The 21,325-nt window shown below is 35.3% G+C and overlaps 2 protein-coding genes across 2 annotated transcripts in view; one reads left to right on the forward strand and one right to left on the reverse strand.

The window, feature by feature from the left end:
* Positions 1 to 508: 508 nt before the first annotated feature.
* On the reverse strand, positions 509 to 2,072 carry atox1 (antioxidant 1 copper chaperone). The gene is made up of 4 exons (XM_065266534.1): positions 1,992 to 2,072; positions 1,731 to 1,803; positions 1,373 to 1,532; positions 509 to 788 (listed from the first exon to the last, which is right to left on the reverse strand). Exons 1-3 carry the CDS (start codon positions 1,995 to 1,997, stop codon positions 1,408 to 1,410), a joined length of 204 nt encoding a protein of 67 aa, XP_065122606.1. The 5' UTR covers positions 1,998 to 2,072; the 3' UTR covers positions 509 to 788; positions 1,373 to 1,407.
* Positions 2,073 to 2,692: 620 nt separating this feature from the next.
* Positions 2,693 to 21,325, forward strand: part of slc36a1 (solute carrier family 36 member 1) — a 36,107-nt gene continuing 17,474 nt past the window's right edge. The window contains exons 1-11 of the mRNA XM_065271576.2: positions 2,693 to 2,849; positions 4,520 to 4,629; positions 4,839 to 4,950; positions 5,064 to 5,154; positions 6,343 to 6,431; positions 6,944 to 7,033; positions 7,138 to 7,222; positions 7,532 to 7,750; positions 8,682 to 8,780; positions 8,891 to 9,057; positions 12,456 to 12,625. Coding sequence (XP_065127648.1) covers positions 4,602 to 4,629; positions 4,839 to 4,950; positions 5,064 to 5,154; positions 6,343 to 6,431; positions 6,944 to 7,033; positions 7,138 to 7,222; positions 7,532 to 7,750; positions 8,682 to 8,780; positions 8,891 to 9,057; positions 12,456 to 12,625 — 1,150 coding nt within the window. The 5' untranslated portion in view covers positions 2,693 to 2,849; positions 4,520 to 4,601. The remainder of the gene's footprint in view (positions 2,850 to 4,519; positions 4,630 to 4,838; positions 4,951 to 5,063; positions 5,155 to 6,342; positions 6,432 to 6,943; positions 7,034 to 7,137; positions 7,223 to 7,531; positions 7,751 to 8,681; positions 8,781 to 8,890; positions 9,058 to 12,455; positions 12,626 to 21,325) is intronic.

Consider the following 21,325-nt stretch of genomic DNA (forward strand, 5'->3'; position numbering starts at 1 on the left):
CTATAGGTTAATAAATCAAGGTTGCTGATCTGCAAACCTATTGGACAAAAGGTCAGATTGTATCGTCTACAGAAGATGGTCTTGGATAAAATGGATTGTTTGGTTTTGCACAAATGTTCTCAATTTCACTATGCTCAAATCTACTAACATCAACTATGGTTGTATTTTCCAGGAATTTTTTGTCAAACATCAGAATACAGAAAATAAGATCTCAAAAGAATACTGGTAAATTTTAACATGGATGCAAAAGGTTTACTGCCTGGAAACATAACCTATTTTTTGAAAGGGTAACATTGCCCTCTACTGGTATACTGAATGCCGTTTTAAAAATCTTTTTTTTAAAGTTAATAAAAAACAGTTGATATATTACATAATATATTACATATTTCATAAAAATTCTAAGCACCTTACGTTTCATAAAAAAAAGTATTTATCTGAATATGCTATGACCTGGAAAAATAAATTCAAGTACTGAGAAGCTACTATGGTCAAACAATTGCAACACAAGCAAATACAGGAAATCTTTATTTTGTCATGTGAGCATCACAATCACATGCAGACTGGAGAACTTTAGATGAGGAACGTACACAGCCACATAGTAAAAAGTTACATGCCATACTTATAACTGCCAAAAAAAAGACAGTCTTGTAGTGATTCTTCAGGGTGCTTTGATATACAGACTTTTTTAATCCTGATGGTCCCAAAAATACCAGAAGCAATCAAGAAATGTAATGATTTGTCCTATGAGCTGTCCCACTTCATAGTCTTCAAAGCAGCACAATTATGATCTATTAAAACAAAAGGCAGATACTTTTAACATAGCATAACATAAATGCAATTGGTTAAACTTTCTTGTAAAGTTTGTTTGTTCAAAAATACATTGTTTTATTTGGAAAAAAATTATAATTGTGAGGGGAATATTCCAAATAAAAGAGACACGATATAAGAACAATATGTTGCAGAAAAGAAGGCGGAGATTTGAAATTGCAAGAAGGTAAAGACTACCATATAAATCATGTCTGATCACAGAAAACTTGAAAAAAATTAGGATATAAAGTAACCCTGCATAAGTCATATTTCACTGCTGTCTAATAAAATATAATTTCATTTAATGACACAATATGATTTAAGTTAATATGTGTTTTTAGGGGATCAGTCTGTGATTTTTGTGCAATGATATTTCAATGATTTAAGACAATAACACTTTTAGGAATAAAGGTGCTACACAATTTTTGGCTCTAAGGTTTCATGAAGAACCTTTAACATCCAAAGAACCTTTGGAACCTCTGTTTTTTTTTTAGATTATAAAAAGAAAAGGCACCCATTGAAGTGTGTATTGCTCTTATGAGTTGCTGACAACTGATGTTCTCACCTTGCTGTAACAGTGTGCCATGGATGACTGCCTTGTCATTTTGGTCCGATGTAGGTCACTGTTTTTCCAGTCTTTTTCAGTGTTTCTAGCAGCACATCTGTGTCTTTGTCTGACTCAATAACAACCTTCTTGTTGGGGAGATCAATGTCAAATTTTACATCTGTTGAAAAAACACATCGTGTTGAGAAACGTGTTGTTTTACTAAAGGGATAGTTAACCCAAAAATGAAAATTCTGTCATCATTTACTCACCCACATGTTGTTACATCTCTAAAATGTTTAACTAGTTTAATGTACACAGGTCAAAGTTCTTGCAGTAAGAGACTGTAAAATCTACAATATTAAAAACAAAAACTTACCCAGTTTTTTAAGAACACGAGTTACTGCACCCGAGCATCCTTCACATGTCATGTCAACAAAAAACTCGTGAGTCTGTAAAGAAAAATCTTCAATGAATCAATTGTTAAGATGTCATAAACGCTAGCTGGCAAGCTAAACGGCTGGATAGTTATCTTAAATAAAAAAATAAATGATTTAAGCGCGAACTTACTTAAGCGAAACCAAGCAGTAAAACATTTACAAATATTTGTGAATTACATTTCTGATTAAATGTAAATTACCGTCATGATCAGTCTGAATATCTCCCAAAGTGCCCAAGAGTTGCTTTTGACACTGATGATGTACGCGTTCAGTGACGCGACGTCTAGTTTAGGGATCCTTACTAAATTACCACTATTTCTTAACAGCGGTCGTTTTGTGAAACGTGAAACGTTAACAAATTCGCTTTAAAGATCATAAAGTGTAAATGCTTGAACAGTACTTTTTCTTTATATGTGTATGTTATAGTATGTGTTTGCGGGCTTCTTCTAGAGAAATTTACAAACGTTTTAATCACATTGGATATATAGTTTTACATGATCCCTTTGTGTCTTAACCCTTTTTTAGACCTCCCCCTAATCCGCGAAAAAAAAAATATAATTTTATAAACAATAATATTATAATAATTGTAAAATATATATATTTAAGAATATTAAAAACAAATACAGTAATGGAATTAAATACATTTAAAGAAAATGTTTGGTTTATTTTATTTACATTATATTCCAGTGCTGCACATTCGTATCATAACAACATTGTTTTAATGCTGGGATTTAGGAGTACTTGGATATCCGGGAAGGCGATAATTAAAAGTGCTGATAACAATAAAATAAAAAAATTGCGGTAAAACCAGAAGCTGTTCTGCTTGTTCACGAAACTGCAGCGGTAGAAGTGAAGTCAGCTGACCGGCACAGTGTGATCCTGATCATGTGACACAAGGAGGAGTACACGAGTAAGCATACACAATCACACTGCAGTTACAGGCAGTGGGGGCAAATGAAATCGTTTGTGTTCTCAAAGCTAGACATAGCTGTCGGATATGGGGTTTATGATCGTTATATAGCGGGTGCACGTCTTCACCGGTTAGTGTCGTGTTGACGGTAAGTCTGTTGTGTTATGCATGATTGCTGACAGCTAAACGTGCACCGGATCTTACAGTAGGAAATGTAGCGACACTTATGACACAGCACTAACTGCTTTTCTGTGTGAGGATATTATAGGTTATTATTTTAAAAAGCATTAAACTATTTAGAATATAGGATATGCTTCAAATACTTATCTGGTGTACTACATTTACCAACGTTTGATAAGAGATTTAAAAACAGACTGTATGACAGCATGAGGACATGATGTACTGGGACTCCTACTATTCATCATAATGCTCTAAAGATCAACACATTTGGGTTGTGAGTTGTTCTTTTATTTGTAGTCCATCATGGTTTGGCAATACAGTACCTGGATATTAAATGATGGCACTGTCAAAACTTCTACACTTTCTTTAGTTTTCTCTGTCTTTTTTGTGAGGTCCATTGGTCTGTTGTTGTATTGATTCAATTTTTAAATGCCAAGACACTGAGTCACAAAGTCAATGTGGTTAAGGCAAAACAATTGCTCCAAAGTCAAACATTGATTTTAAAGTGACTGGATGGACTAGAATTTAAAATGCTTTATTTGTAACATAAGATGATAATATAGGTTCAGTTTATCATAACTCATGATGTGTGATGATGCTGTTATGACTGCAGTATTTGTAAAAGTTGAATCTTAAATCTGGTGTTGTTTGGGTGTCAATACTATATTACATCTTGTAACCGCTTGTAATAGCTGTCTGAATATAAATGAATGAATGAATGAACCAGTTGGTTTATTTCATGCTTTTAAATATTAGTGCATCAACGCTTACAAAGTATCACATGGTAATATTATGCTACTTTCTGAGTTAATGTCCATCCCTGCATCACAGTTTAAAGAAAACTGAATGGCGAGGGCAATACATTCATTATGTTTAATAATTATTAGTGATGCACCGATGTATCGGCCGCCGATATTTATCGGCTGATTTTTGATGAATTTGAAACCATCGGCATATCGGCAATAGCACGAGAAAGGCAGACACAGATTGTTTATTAATTAACTGCATAAAGAAATCCATTATATGTAAAAAAAAAAAAAATGAGTTAATGTTGCTGAATAGCAAAAACCACCTTTGAAGGTTGTCATGTTGTCTTATTATATTTGTTTTAGCTTAATTTGTGCCTCTCTTATTATGTTGGTCAGTTGAATGTTAAATAGATCCAATCCATGTTCAGTAAAAATAATTTGATGCAGAAATAAACTAGACCAACTGTATAGTATTGTATACAAGTGTTTAATATCAGTATCGGCATCGGCCAGCTGTTGTCTGTTTAAATCGGTATCGGCCCAAAAAATCCTATCGGTGCACCCCTAATAATTATGTATATGTATAAATGTATAATACATTTATATAATAGTTGTAACAAACAACACTTTCAGACAATAAGAACCTATTATTCTATCATTTTTAATATTATTAATACATCTAATCATACAAAAGATTTAGTTATTCCTACCATAAACTATTAAATATACCTAATGCTTGCGTCATGTCAGCTCAACATTTGTTGTGGGATCATATTGTATTTAGCCCTGGGAGATGATAAAAGATTTTATGGCACAGAAAGGGCACATTGTGCGTCACCTGTGTGTTCTGGTAGGGTTAATAACTCTCTTCATTTGTCTGAAATCACAGGACCTGTAAATGCAGCATCTCCGCAGGGAAGCGTTTGATCAGTGAAGCTATCAGTGGTAAATTACACCCCACCAAACCAGCCATGGCCTCTGATATCAACTATCAGGATGGTAAACCAATTTCCTTTGCATTATGATGAAACCCGACCTGACTGTTGTTTTTAAGGTCAAGCTTAAAGCAAACATAATAAATGTGAGTTGATACTGAATGTGTAAATAAAAAATTAAAAAATGAGATACATAAGATCCTGCAACGACAAAATAGAGCAGTTTTTATTGCTTGAGACTATGATAAAGCTTTATTTGTTTGTTGATCACAGGTCCAAACTTTGCTAGAAGAAGTGAGAGCCCTGATGAGGATGAGCCTATTGGTTCACCCGGATCTCCACGGCACCCCGAATATGAACGAATCGGAGGCAGAGCAGGATCCTCGTAAGTGATATACAGTATTTAACAATTATCTGTTCATGCATTTATGTTTCATGAATATATATCTAACCTAAAGATAATTTATTTGTATTACAATATTTATTTTGCTTGCATAGTTTTTTCCAGACATTAATTCATTTACTGAAAGGAAATATTGGCACTGGACTGCTCGGCTTGCCTTTGGCTGTCAAGAATGCTGGACTCCTGGTAAGACCCTTAAACTCATTTGCATTTAGGGATAAATGGTCCTGATGTTTTGTTTTATTTGTTATGAACTATTCAATATCTTTAAATACAAAAGTGTGTAGCTGTCTGTCACAAATGTTTTATTGTGTCGTTGCGTGAACATGGCCTTCTTATGTCAACATCATTTTAGGCTATCATAACTTGTTTCTCCTACGTGTTGCAATAGGTTGTTACTCATCTGATCTACTGCATTTGTTCTTTAATAAACAACACAAACAGTTGTGTAGAGAAAAGTATGATTGTTCAGGGGATGTGGTTTAGTTTCTCACCATCAGTGGTCTGTTCATGTGACCTGGGATGTAGCAGGTATCAATAGTCTTGGCTTTCACAGGACCTAAGCATACATTGCATGCATGTGAAATTTAAATAAAAAAGGCTTCCTTTTAAAATTCTAATTAATTCCTGTAGCTCAATTGGTAGCATTAGCAATGCAAAGGTCACATATTTGATGGAACGGACGTATGTGATAAAAAAAAGAAAGGTGTAGCATAAAGTATGCATAAATGTAAAATAACGTTTTATTTGAGTTTAAATGAACAAACTGCGCCACATTATCCAGACTTTAAAATGACTTTTGCACTTTATGCACTGTTGTACCAGACTGTGTATAATGCATAATACATTATCATGAGCTTTCCGTGTAATTAAATGTACACAGTTGACATTTAGTATGGGGCAGGGTGGTTAATTTAATGTCTCACGGTGCTCCACCTTTCAGTATGGTGCAAGAGTAAACTATCCAGTATGTTTGTTTAAAGTATAATTACACTATGTACATAATGTTGTGTACAGATGAAGTGACTCTGTTAGCCACAGGATCAGCATTATGATGCATGTTACATAAAATGTATGTTTTTAATAAGATCAACTTGTGCATAGTCTTGTTTAAAATAAAAAGCCTACGTGGCCCGATATGTCTCAACAAAAAGGTATCTGTTTTTGTTAATATGTAAGTTTATTATCCCAAAATTTGAGGTAAATCCCACACATCAATTCTAATAGTTACTGTGTTTGTGAAATATGTTTGATCATTTGAGATTAGAAAAAGAAGAGCCAGGTATACTGAGAATTGTTTCATTCATGCCCTATGACCAATATCAATATAACACAAGTTTTATTCATGTTGTGATGTCTCTTCTTGTTGTTTAGGTGGGGCCTTTAAGTCTTCTGGCCATGGGCATAGTGGCAGTACATTGCATGAACCTACTTGTGAAATGTGCACATCATCTAAGTGCAAAGTAAGAAGATTGACTTGTTTTAATCCTTATATGAAGCTCTATTGCTTCATTTAGCATGTTGTTGACTCTATCACCATATACATTCTGGTCCTGTTAGATCACTTAAATAACTGTGAAATGTTCCCAAGTGACATAAAAGCCATAAGGAGCTCATATTATCAGGGTAAACGTAGATGGTGGTTTATTCTGTATACCTGTTCAACTGTTAAATCACACAATTTCTCAAATAAGAGAAAGTTAATTATAAGGATAGTTCACCCAATACTTTACTCACCCTCATGATGTTCAAAACCTGTACGAGTTTCTTTTGCTGCGGATACAAAAGAAGATATTTTGATAAATGATCACAGTTGACGGTACCCACTGACTTCCACAGTATTTGTTTTTCCTACTTAAGTCAATATGTACCATCAACTGTGTGGCTGTTTTATATCTTTTTTGATAATGACAGTACTTTTCATTTTGTGTAAACTATCTATTTAAGCTCTGGGTTGTATATTTGCTCTTCCTAGGCTTGGAAAACCCTTTCTGTCCTATGGAGATGCAGTAGAGTATGGGATGGAGAATGTACCATGGCTAAGCAGACATTCGGCGTGGGGAAGGTAACTGAATTGATTTACATGTTTTATTCATTTCTTTGATCTAACAGTTCACATTTGCATTAATGTGGAATTACAAAAATAGTAAAGACTTTTTTCGCTTTTAGACGTGTGGTGAATTTGTTCCTCAACATAACCCAGCTGGGATTCTGCTGTGTGTACTTTGTGTTCCTCAGTGAAAATGTCAAACAGGTAAATGCTAGATTCAGCCACTGGAAGGGGAAATAATTCCTGATAGGGATTGGGCCACACAATACAATCTATGTTTTTTTGAAGTCACTTAGTAGAAAAGTATCTGCCAAATGCATTAAAAATAAATCCAGGCATGAAGTTCCTTATGTGACCACTAGAGGGAAGTATTGCCTTTCAATTTACAGTTACAAAAACCCAATCCTGAATTTTACCAAATTCAGTCTTCTAATAATATAATATGTTGTATTGTGAAAGAATAATAGTAAATTCTTCAAATATATTTCATGGGCTGATTTTCGTCCATTGTAGGTGGTTGAGACTGCCAATGGGACCACTGTGAACTGTCACACCAATGAGACAGGAGTGATGATCCCCAGCTATGATTCTCGCCTTTACATGGTCTTCTTTCTGCCCTTTATCATTGTTTTGGTGTTTATCCGCAACCTCAAATACTTGGCGCCTCTTTCCTTTTTTGCAAACATTTCCATGTGTGCCAGCCTGGTCTTCATATACTACTACTGCTTAACGGTAAGAGAGCATTAACTTACATCAAACATACAAAATACAACCACATGCAATGAGCAATATACAGTTTGGAGTTCCAGAATTAATAGCCATGCTCAGAGACACATATATAGTATGTCAAACGGGATTTCATGTACCCCTTCAGTTTTTCACAAATTGTTATTACGAATCATTACATACGTCTAGACAAACAATATACAGTGACTTATGTTTTAGTAATAGCTTATAATGGGTTTAAATACTAGCTGGTAGTTCTAAATAAATGTTAAAAGTTATACTGCATTTGTTTGAAGATATCACTTGCAATTCAATTACTTTTTGGTACCAAGAAATATGTTTCAGAATTGATTGTTCTCATCCTGGTTAGAAAGGCAATTCTTCAGACCCCAGTCTCCTGATTTAGTCTCATATGTTATGGATGAAGGGTTAAATGTAAATGACATGTTTTCAGGCTGTTTCCAGCTTTAAATCCTGTAAATCAGACTCCCTGCCTGTAATCAGCAAGCGGGCACTGCAGGCAGGGAGAAATGGGCAAGTGGGTAATGCAATTTTTCAGAGAGGCAAGAAAATTTGCCATGGTAGAATAGAAACAGGAAGTTGGCTGCAGATTGTTGGTTTGTTGTTTGCAATCCAGTTATCATGAATTGTCAAGGGTTTCGTTGATGTTTTCAGAGTTGCTAAAAGGACACAAAAATGTTTTCTCTTACATGGCCCTCAAAGCAAGCAAGCAAGTGCAGGCAGGCTGCCACCTGCTTTCTCCAATGACATTCCAATCTTTCACAAGTTTCAATTGAATAAACGTTTTATTTAAGATGCTCCATTTATAAAGTTAATTAGCATCTCTGAATAAGTAAGATTTTGAAAAAATTTAAAACAATATGTTTAAACTTTTTCTGAATGTCACTACCTATCAAACATTTTGTCATGATTGCAGAATATTCCATATCCGATTGATCTTCCATTGGCTGGAAGAGGAGTCGATTATCCTCTCTTCTTTGGAACAGCAATATTCGCCTTTGAGGGAATTGGAGTTGTAAGTTTTATTTATTTTTTCTCTGCCAATATGTTTGTGTATGCCATAGAAATGGTATTAAAGTGATATTATTAAATTCTCAAAAACTGTCATATCATTATCATTTTCAGGTTTTACCACTTGAGAATAAGATGCAGAATCCCAAAAAATTCACCATGGTTCTTTATCTCGGCATGGGTATTGTCACCGTCCTCTACATCACTATGGGCACCATTGGTTACATCGGCTTTGGAGAGAACATTCGGGGCAGCATCACGTTAAATTTACCTTTGTGTTGGTGAGTGTCAGTAATGTCATAAATTTACCATACGAATTAAAGAAATCGTGACAAATTTGGCATAAATACATGTTAGACTATATAGACAGTCTCTGTGGACATTAACTAACTTTAACAAGAATTAATGCATGCTGCAAAATAGACATGGGCCGGTATAAGTTTCTGGCGGTATGATGATTTTAAGCAAAAATATCACGGTTTCAGTGTTGCGGTATTACCATTGCAACACTAAAATCTAAAATGTGTTTTTTTAAATGGCAGGTAAAAATAAAGCCTTTAAATTATAATATGCTTTCAAAAAATATACTATTTTTGTAATGTATATTTAATGTAAACATCAAATCCGTCACATGACTTAATAATTTAATGAATTTTTTATAAACACGGCTCATACCTTGGAGATGATATCAGAGAACATTTTAGTTGTTTTAAAACCTTGACTGTTTAAAACCTCGGTATACCTTGAAACCAATAACCGGCTCATGTCTACTGCAAAACTGTATTGCTCATTGTTTAGTTGTTCAGGTTAGTTAATGCATTTACTAATGTTAACTAGTACAATCTTATTGTGAAGTGTTACCTATATTATTTGTAATGCAACTGAAGTATCACGTTTTCTGATATTTGATATTCATTATACTGGTAACACTTTATAATAAATAGTTGTATTTATAACATTGGTTAATGCAGTAGCTCATACATTCATAAAATGCATTAAAAAATGCATTAGCTTATACAATTATAAAATCACTCGTTGCAACTGTTAAAGGAATATTCAATTTTCTTAAAAGAAAAATCCAGATAATTTACTCACCACCATGTCATCCAAAATGTTGATGTCTTTCTTTGTTCAGTCCAGAAGTTATTGAGAATTAAGAATTATGTTTTTTGAGGAAAACATTCCAGGATTTTTTAATGGACTTTAATAGAGCCCAACATTTAATACTTAACTCAACACTTAACAGTTTTTTTCAACGGAGTTTCAAAGGACTATAAATGATCTCAAACGAGGCATAAGGGTCTTATCTAGGGAAACGATTGTCATTTTTGACAAGAAAATTAAAAAATATGCTCTTTTAAACCACAACTTTTCGTCTAGATCCGGTCCAGCGTGACCTAACGGAAATGCGTAGTGACGTAGGGAGATCACGTGTTACATATATAAAACGCACATTTGCGGACCATTGTAAACAATAAACTGACACAAAGACATTAATTAGTATCAGTTGACATACAACAACGTAGGAACGGTCCTCTTTTAACACACTTGTAAACACTGGGGCGGAGTTTCGCGTTCGTCCTCTGTGACCTCTTGACGTCATGATGTATTGGGTGGGGTCACGCTGACGCATCACGACCGGATCTAGACAGGAAGTTGTGGTTTAAAAGTGCATTTTTTTTATTTTTCTTGTCAAAAATGACAATTGTTTCGCTAGATAAGACCCTTATGCCTCGTTTGAGATCATTTATAGTCCTTTGAAACATTAACAAGAATTAATACATGTTAAAAACTACATTATTCATTGTTTGTTTATGTTAAAGCAATTACTAATGTTTACTAAAAGAACCTTATTGTAAAGTGTTAGCAAAAAAACATTGATCTTTAGTGTTAAGAAAGGCATACCAGAATGTACATACAATGTGCAAGTCTTTGTGGCAACTGACTTATGCTTGAGTTTCATCTATAATAAATAAAAACAAATAAAAAGGTGGAATTTAATTTTTTTACCAATAATATAAAGTAAACCTCCTTGGCATTTTTGCCCCAAGTCCAATGCAATTAAATGATACAATGCAACAAAATATGTAAAAAAAAAATGCAGCAAATCTTTCCAAGTTCAATGCCAAACTTTTGGGACAACAAATCAACTCTGAGCCATCCAAACAATAACCCCAGTCATAGAAGAAACCTTGGCAGGATCAGAAACTTGTTGCCTTGTTGTTTTTGTTGACTTTTAAATGCATTCGGGCAGACCTTATAGGCAGTGTAAAAAAATTCAGTTTGAAATATAAACAGAAAGCGCCTTTGTGATTACTAATCCTATATTACAATACTAATTTCTCAATAGAAATGCAATTAAAAAATGTAAAAAGTGAAAATATAACTTTATTTACACTACATTTGTGCCCCAGACGCCATCTTGGCCGACATTTAATTTTTTGAACTCGACCAGGCTCGACCAATCACATTCCCAGTGCACGCCCTACACAAAGAATTGTGGGACAGGACAATTGAAAGTATCTTAGGAGACAGGAAGTAAACCTAACATTGGATTCAATCATGCCTTGGATCGGAGGCAGCATTTTAGAGCTTTCGCATGCAGCCCACATTTCATCATGAAATGCATTTAAAATATTGTGAACTTGGTGTAGGCTTGTTGTAATAGCTGGTGTTACCGGTGCTTCACAATGGTCACCCTTTTACCGATTACATCAGTTGCCCACCGCCCCCCATTTTTTTAGTTCAGTTAGAGAGCAGACACTATAATTAAAAACGGAAAGTGTCTGATCAATTCAGTGCGAGCTGAACGTGAGTCACAGTACAAATGAGCAGCAGATTTCAGATTTTATTTTTCAATGAGAGTGAGGTGACGCCAGCTGACTAACAAGACCATGGCAGAAGCCGCACGCTTATTTGTTTTGTAATAAAGTTTAATATACGTGAGTTCGACATTTTGTCGTTTTGTTGTTGTGTTTTTTTTTACCAAGAATAATAATGAACCCACCATTCAAGAAGCGTTTGAAATGAAGAAAGGTGCTCAGTCCAAAATCTTAGGACGGGCCGGCTTTCATTCGTACAACATAACAGAAGTACCAGCTTGCACCGGGTCACTTCAAGCACTTCATATAAACGAGGGCATTGCTGCTGATTTAAAAGTTTCCTCACCGTCACATTCCTAACTTGCTGTGAATAGGCCTTTAAAATATTAAAATTAGGTGTGAGTTGTGAAGCTTTTGCATGCTCACACGACAGGTGAATACAGAATAAGCTGTTTAAACTGGCCATTGAGCCCAAGTGGAGAAAAAAGATGACCGATTTAAAAAATGGGCACAGTCCCAAATGCGTCACCACACCTGAATCTGTCAGTAGGGTGAATCTGCAGGGAATGAGGATGTCAAAGGAGAAGTAGTCGATTCAATGTTGTTTGCAGAAGCAGATGTGTCCATCCTTCATTCATTTGTTGCCATTAGTGACGGTGCAGTGTGACTACAGAGAAAATCCTTCATGATTGCTCATAATTACGCTTTTGATATTTTATTTTTATTGGTGAAATAATTTTAATAAAATAGCTCCATCCTGCGATCAATATGACATAAATGGCTGCAGAAATGATCAACATTTTAGTTTGGAGGAGCGAATGTCAATTGATGTGGCTCATCTCTTTATCTTTTATCAGGCTATATCAGACCGTGAAGCTGCTTTACTCATTTGGAATCTACATCACCTACGCGCTGCAGTTCTACGTCTCAGCAGAAATCCTGATCCCGCCGGCACAGGCGCGGTGCAGCACCAGGTGGGCGCTGGCGGTGGACCTCAGCATCCGTGTGGCCCTCGTATGCCTCACATGTAAGTCCTAATACAACAAGCAACTTTACATGCACCCACCCCTTTCCCAAACTTAACTTCTGCACGGTAGCTGTCTTGTAGCAAAATCCATTAGCCATTGGGTACGAGTTCACGCGAGCGTCAAACAGTTTCCATTTTAAGCACAGCTCAAGGTTGCTTTCAATCAATTCGCAGAGCATTTGTCATTGTTAGTTGAAGGCTATTTTTTAATCTATTGTCACCCTGATTTCTGAAATTGGCTGGGCCTTGAGCATAACAGAATGGATGGGGCTTTGAAATTAAATATGTTCCATATTTGGGTAAGCCTGAGTTGGTCGTCAGTGTGCTTTTTTGCTATATTGAAGGTCATTTTGTTTTGGACCCTCTAAACATGTAAATTGAAAGCCACGTGCGCTTGCCCACCCTCCCTACATCCACATCCCGAGCCTCTGTAGGTAAATATTTTTAGAAACAGCTGGTTATATTGATTTTTTTCAGAGCTGAGATTGTTCATTCCTGTTTGACACGTGAGGTGTGATCTCACATGATTCCTGCAGTGTCTGTTCTGCGCTGATAGCGTTTACGTCAGTAGGTGGTAACGTTGAACACTCCTCAGTCTGTTAACACAGCTTACACTTCCATAAGCAGTATTTTGATCTTTATATTCTAATCTTAAAGGTAGGGTAACACATTTTGAAAAATGCTAACGGTAGCCGCCTAGCAATGAAATCCCGATCCCACCCTCAAGTCAAATCGCTCTCCAAAGTCACGCCTCTTTCCAAACACATGAACACGCACAGATCAGACGGTCACGTCTCATGTCTCATTCACCAGTGAGAAAACTTTGCAGTACAAAGTGAATAACACTTCCAAAATAACCAACATAAACAACGTGTTTACATCAGAATTAGTTTAAGCACACGTTCGATTGTGTAGACGTAGTAACTATATCGTTATGCTAATCCGTAAACGAACACAAATTTCATAAGCAACACAACGTTTCATCAAAGTAGAATATCTGAATCCATCTCAATACAAACATATCGCGTACCTACCTTACCAAAATAAACAGTGCAACGACCCTTTCAGACCCTTTGCCTCCTGTAGCTGTTTGCATCTCGTGGTAAAGCACTAAAGTTACTGATGTTAATTTGGGTTTTTGCTCTTGCTAATCCAGGCAGTTTTTGCTGTTGTTGTTATAAAAGATGCATTTAGTTTTGTTGCTCCTGTGTAGGTTGTCAATTCAGCAGAAAAGTTTGGTGTTCTCGCTGTTTACAGACAGAGCGCACGTGAACGCGCCGATGACGTATGGTATCTGCGTGGACTCGCTGCGCGGTGGGAATTCAAATTACGCTTACGTATGAGGGACATAAAAGGAAACGTCCGTTCGGACCGAAATCTATGATTTGTTGAAAATTTTTTGGTCCTACGCCTTTCACAGATGACATACATTTTTACAAATACATTTAAACAACTTAACACAGTGATTGCTATCAGGATGTGAGGAGACTTTTAACCAGCATAACTAAAAATGTTTCAGGATCAAATCTGTTACCCTACCTTTAATGTTAATGATTTACTCGTCCTTAAGCTATCCATGATAAATATGTCCATCAAATTTTAGACGTACACAATTTGAGTTATTTTAGTAAATGTCCTGGCTCCTCTAAATTGTATAATGGTAGAAACAGGGTCAATGACTTTCAAGCTAAAAAAATTGCATCCATCTTTCACAGAAGTAATCCACATGGCTCCAAGGGGTTAAAAAAGGCTTTCTAAAGGTAATCGATGTGATTTTGTAAGAAAAATATCCATATTTTAAACTATAATAACCAGCTTCCGGTAGCGGCCAATGTGCATTCACCAGAGAGTTTCAGCGTAGGACATAGCTTACAATGCGTAGTAATCACTATGAGCTGTGAAAAGTTTTTTTTTATTCCCAAAATTGTGTACATTTGTGGTCCACAGAAAGAATACTGGTAAGGAATGACACACGGCTAAGTAAGGGGTAATGTATAGGCAGCAGGTTGTTTTCAAGACAAGACGTTCAAATGTCACACTATTTTGGTTTAATTATTTGTAAATATAATAATAAATAATAAATAAATGTTATTAAAAGACATTTATGTTACATTTTTGTGTAATATTAAACTGTACACTGCAAAAAAATATTTTCAAGAAAAAATTCTTAGTATTTTTTTCTTGTTTTCAGTAAAAATATCTAAAAATATTTAAACTAAGATGCTTTTTCTTGATGAGCAAAACGAAAAAAGAAAATAAGTCTAGTTTTTAGACCAAAAATATCAAATGTAAGTGATTTTGTGCATAAAACAAGCAAATAAATCTGCCAATGGGGTAAGCAAAAAAATCTTTTAAACACTAAATTCAAGAAAAATTTGCTTACCCCATTGGCAGATTTTTTTCCTTGTTTTATGCACAAAATCACTTAAATTTGATATTTTTGGTCTAAAAACTAGACTTATTTTCTTGGGTTGTTTTGCTCATCTAGAAAAAGCATCTTAATTTAAGAATTTTTACATATTTTACTGAAAACAAGACAAAAATACTAAGACATTTTTTTCTTGAAAATAATTTTTGCAGTGTACCTGTCAAAATGGTTTGCATCATTCAGGTTTCCGTGTGTTATAAATTTTGTGTGGTTATTATCTGGAAATAACAAACATGGAAAATCACGACTGGCCAATCAGAATGAAGCATTCCAGCAAGATGTGTAATAAGTTTAAATAACATACAAGTATGTTATCATACTAATACTTCATAACAGAGTAGTGATGCATAGTACAATTTCAGTATTGGTTTGTGTAATAATATTGTGTAAATCAGTAGTGTTGCACGTGTGTTTTTTTTTTTTTGCGTTGTGTGACCTATTTACTTTCAACTGGTTTAATGCCAAAACATTAAAGCATTATTGCCACCATTTCAATGGTCATGTTAATGGCTCTAATGCGTACAGGGAAAATTGATAGCATTGTTGTATTGGGAAGTAATCGGATGTGCAGCTGTGGGATTATATTCAGTTAGTTGTTAAACTGAGCATTGTAAACATTGTGTTTTTTTTAAAACCCTGTGTGATAATGTCATCTGCGACATGGGTGGCAGGGGCTAGGGAGAGATGGGCCTTTTTAGTTTAAATTGCTCGGGGCATTCTGCTAGATAATGTTTTGTTAACACAGTTTGCCTTTTTTTTGACATAGAAGTGAATGGAAATGTCATGTGACACGGTGGTCGTGATGTGAAATGCATTTGTTTATCTCCTCGCCTTCATGTTTTTCAAACATGACCCAGTACGAACATAATGCCATATGTGATACGGGTGTGAATAACATCCAGTCTTGACCTTGGGCCAGTTGGACTTCAGCTGTGTCTATTGCAGCGTTCGCTGAATAAAATAAAATTAATATTCTTTTCTAAAAGAGAAAAGTAACTGCATGTGGAGTTTTCTCTCTTGGTAGAGCTAATGCATATTGATGAAAATGTTTCCCACATGTTCAGTCTGAAGTGAAATTGTAAAGGACTAAAGAAATTTGTAATAATTCATTGCCTTTTGTACAATACTTCATTTGAAATCTTTATCTTGAACACATTGTGCTGGAAAACAAGTATTGAATACAGAAATATCATAATCAGATGAAGAAGCTCTGCATTGGTTTGGGATATTAAAGTAATAAAGGGATAGTAAAAATCATTTCATCATTTACTTACCCATGTATGGGTTATTCTGTGGAACACAAAAGAAGATATTTTGATACATGATGATAAGAACATGGTTGACGGTACCCATTGACTTCCATAGTATTTATTTTTGCTATTATGGTCTGTTTCTGAATATTAATGGCACAGCGTGTGAGTCTCAGGTGTGAAGATGTGTCAAACAACCTTCACAGTTCATCAGGCTTTGTGCTGGGCAGTTACAAATAGACATGTCCGAAAGTTCCTAATCAAAGTTTGTGGCCTATACAATCTGGACACTCCACTAACCATTTAGTATAGACCCTCTTTAGTTACCAGACATACATAACACCCAATATTTAAATATGACTGACTTCAGGTCAGGCTTGAGTTGCTTACTTAACTCGCTCAAAGTAAACAACTGTCACAGTTGTCATTGTCTTCAGTGTGGTTTATGTTCTGTATCACTGCAAAAACTTGCAATATTTTCTGAATTTATACTTGTCTTTCAGTAAAAAAATCTACATGTCACCTGTAAAATAAGATCAACTTGCTTAAAATTGGTAAATTGATTTTAGAGGCTACGGGCTCTAATTTAAAGATCTAAGCGCATTGTCTAAAGCGCACAGCGCAACGTCTAAATGGGCGTGTCCGAATCCATTTTTGCTAATTTAACGACGGGAAAAATTGTTTGTGCGCCGAGCGCATGGTTGAAAAGGGTTGGTCCTTCTTTTTTAATGAGTAATGGGGGTATTTTGGGCGTAACGTGCAATAAACCAATGAGAGTCTCAGCTCTCATCCCCTTTAAAAGCCAGTTGCGCTGGCGCTATGTCTAATATCTATTTAGATGACGGACTTTGTAAACTGAAAAACTAAGTGGAGGAAGAAGATCCCCAGTTTAAGATTAATGTTAAATAATTGTGTTGTTTTTCACTTGTATTAAAATTTTTTTTTTTATTAAAACCTTTAAAACCCGTTTTCTTTTAGTCATGGAAGTAAAAAAGCAGGCTTTTAATTGCTGTAAATGTATGGCTATCCAATATCATCAAAATATAATTTACAAGTATGTTAGAAAAGGTTTGTACTCTAAAAATACTTTATTTCTAACAAACAGGAGATAAAGAATTTACAAACGGCTCTCCGCACGTTTCAGCACTTGGACAGCGTCATGAGTTTTTTTTTAAGCATTACTTAAAAATGTTTCTCATCTCACCATATCCACAGGTACAGAGTCATCATAAACAATAAATCTGTGAGGTAGCATTAAAAAAACATTTAAAAATAGATGCATTTGTTTAAAGCGGAGCATTTATTTACTTCAGGTGAAGCTGCTCTATACGCCTAACGTCTCATAATCGGTCCTCATTTATGTCCAAGAGACACAATAATAATCTTTTACATTCAATCCTTTAATCTTTCATATTTAAAAGCGTTTTTGTGCTGCTCCCATTCATGTATGTGATAAGCAAACCCGCGTTGTTGTCCCGTATGTCCCGTTTATAGGCGTATATTACTAATGCGCTCTTTAAATAACAAAAAAAAACGATTGTGCCTCAAAATAGCAACGCGCCAACAATGCGCCTGAACACACCTCGTTTTCAGACCAGAACGCCCATGGGCGCAAAAGGGGGCGCAAATGCATTTGCTATTTAAACAACGTGGCGCTAAACGTGAAAAAGATAATTGCGCAGCTAGCAAAAGACACTTGCGTCGCGCATTGCGCTTCATTGCGCCGGGTGTAAGATAGAGCCCTATACCTTAAAGGTCCAATGTGTAGAATGTTTAGCACCATCTAGTGGTGAGACTGAATTGCAACTACCGTCCACAGCTCAGTCCACAGCTTACCCCTCCCTTTCGAAATCCATAGTAAAGCTGCGGTAGCTGCCACGTCATTGTTTAAGACCACCTAGTAACAAAGCGCCCTCTATAGAACAGTTTGTCCGTTTAGGGCTACTGTAGAAACATGGCACGACTTTCATGTAAGGAAGATGTATGTAGAAAAAAACACCTAATTCTAAGGTAATAAAAACAGTACAGTTCATTTTGTAAGGGTTTTATACACCACTGATATCAAGATTAATCAGATTTTTTTTTATACCCTATTGAGAAATAATTTGTTTCTTCATTTTCATTTATGCGTTTGGAAGAAGCTATATATCCATATATATATATATATATATATATATATATGTATCCAAAGCAACTTATAGTGTGATTGGCCCCTAAGTCATGAATATTTATAGTAATTTTTTCTAAAGAGTAAGATTAAATACATTTTTAATATACATATCTTTAAAATTTTAGGTGTACATTCGAATGTAGATGGCTTCACAGCTAACAAACATGAAGTCCACAATAACGTAGCCACAAAACTTTTTTGGGGGGTTCTTATAAAAAGTAATGTTTCTCATCAACGTGAAAATACAAAGAGATCAATTCCTCATTAATAATGCTTTGGAGACCTTTGTCTTGATTTGCACCTTTCCTTAAAGTTGTGGCCTATAGGGATGATCTTGAAGTAGAAGCCATGCACTCATGTAATGTATGTCAATACTCACTGCGTAACATTAACATTATATGTGAATTCTTTTTTTATTATTAATTCTGAATCTAAAATCAGACACTGAAGAATAATCTGCATTGGGTCTCGAGGGCAGAACAGATGATACTGAAAATGCTTTAGTATCAGAAATAAAGAGAGAGCACATTTTTGCTGTGCCGCCTGATTCTTAGATCTCCAGAGCGAAGCTAGAGGTCTTCATCTTTAGTACACAGAGCTGAGATTCTCTCTTCACTTAAAAAGCCAACAGTGGCTGGGCTGTGCTGATAGTGTGGATGCAATAATCATGTGTCGCAGTGAATTTGGCATGAGAACTGATCCGTGCACTTAAGACATTTCACTTCTCACTTACACTGATATTATAGAAATGTGTGTGTAGAAGTACTTCTAAAGATGATTGACATTACCATATGGGACTGGATACAAAACATACAACAAGTTAAAGGGATAGAATAATGCTTAAAGTTTGTACAATCAATTTGAATTATAATAAAATAGATTTAAAAACTGAAAATGAAATAGTCAAAGTACATTTTACAATCTTTACAAAAATGGGTATCACTCACTGGTATCAACAAAAATAACATTGACTATACATAACTTTTTGAATTATTCAAAACTTTTTGATGTATTCAAAGTAGTGGTGCACTGATGTATCGCCGCCGATATTTATCGGCCGATTTTTGCTGAATTTGAAACCATCCGTATATCGGCAATAGCACGAGAAAGGCAGATACCGATTGTTTATGAATTAACTGCATAAAGAAATCCATTATATGTAAAAAAAAAAAAAAAAAAAGAGTTAATGTTGTTAATAAAATAAATGCTGAATTGCAAATACCACCTTTGAAGGTTGTCATGTTGTCTTATTATATTTGTTTTTGTCAGGAACAGCAGAGAGAGAACCCAAGTGCAAAAGGATGTCGGGGTTTAACAGAAAACACTTTATTATGACACAAAAACAAAAACCCACGAGGGGGTAAACACATTAAACAAGAGGCTTGACAAAGACTAAACACTAAACTAGACTCACAATAGACAGATAAACTAGACTAGATATTTTGACTAGAATAGACACGACTGGATCACATGGACAATACAAAATGAACCTGCATAGAAACAAGGACAAGAGAACATTATATACGAGAAACTAAACAAGATAACGAGGAGGGAACAGGTGATGGGAGTAAGTAATAATTAACAATAAGCAGGAGGACGAGGGGGGCGGGGACAATGACAAGACACCGGAGGCACATGCCGCAGTAAACAAGGCATGAGCCTCCACATAAGGCCTGGGACTGCCAGAAATCTGCCCCCATGACAAAATACAAATATAACACAAGACTTCAAGGCAGAGTCCTGACAGTTTTAGCTTAATTTGTGCCTCTCTTATTATGTTGGTCAGTTGAATGTTAATTAGATCCAATCCATGTTATCCAGTAAAAATAATTTGATGCAGAAATAAACTTGCTAATAGACCAACTGTATAGTATTTTATACAACAGTTCTTTCTGGTTATACAAGTGTTTAATATCGGTATCGGCCAGAAGTTGTCTGTTTAAATCGGTATCGGCCCCAAAAAAAATCATATCGGTGCATCCCTAATTCAAAGTATTCAGTTATTGCTAAATGCATTATGCGATATTTCACGTTTGCGATATTTCAGTAATAATAATTCTATCTTCCAGGTCTAACAAGTATAGACGGTTTCATCGGACGCACGTGATAAACGTCTGGATCTGAACCTTACTTCCGGTTTCAGTTTTTTTAATGGTCTGACTAGTTGCTAAACTGATCTCTTGAACAAATGCCTCGTCGAAAATAACAAATGTTTTGGTTTCCTAGGTAATCTATGTGTTGTTTTTTTGCTTGTTATATAAATAAACTACGTTTAAAGAACTTTGTTGTTATTTACTCTTAGCGGAGTTTACCGGAAGTTACGTGTGGACCGCGACAGGCGCTTGTTTATGTTGTTACTGCTGAAACGGTCTATATAAGAGAGAACTTGGTGTGAAGATGCCCGCAACAAACATAATATAAATACATAGATCAGGCTTGCTGTTACAGTACATTTCAGTAATTGTAGGTTTGACTCAGTTAGCACAATTGTTTAAATAAAACATTTATTTTATTTAGCCAGGGTTTGTTAGTTAAATGTTAGTTAACACATTTCGTGTCTGTATGTGATTGAAAATTCCTTTTTGATCCCCTAAACTCATGCCATTGTTTCAAATAACCAGCATTGTTTTAGAAGCGCTACAGTCTTTATACACAGCCTATGACTGGCTTGAAACAACTTTACATGACTGCTTATTTAGCTTTTTTTGGGAATTAGGAACAGGCTGTTTATGGTCTCTCCTCCTAACTTAAATAGATTTACCATATAGCACCAAATAGGAAGTGCCCATTGCTTTGAAACACAATTTTACGATTCTCAATTCTCAAAAAAATGTAGACTAAACCAAATATAC

Source organism: Paramisgurnus dabryanus, chromosome 16, assembly GCF_030506205.2.
Source record: "Paramisgurnus dabryanus chromosome 16, PD_genome_1.1, whole genome shotgun sequence".
Taxonomy (NCBI): domain Eukaryota; kingdom Metazoa; phylum Chordata; class Actinopteri; order Cypriniformes; family Cobitidae; genus Paramisgurnus; species Paramisgurnus dabryanus.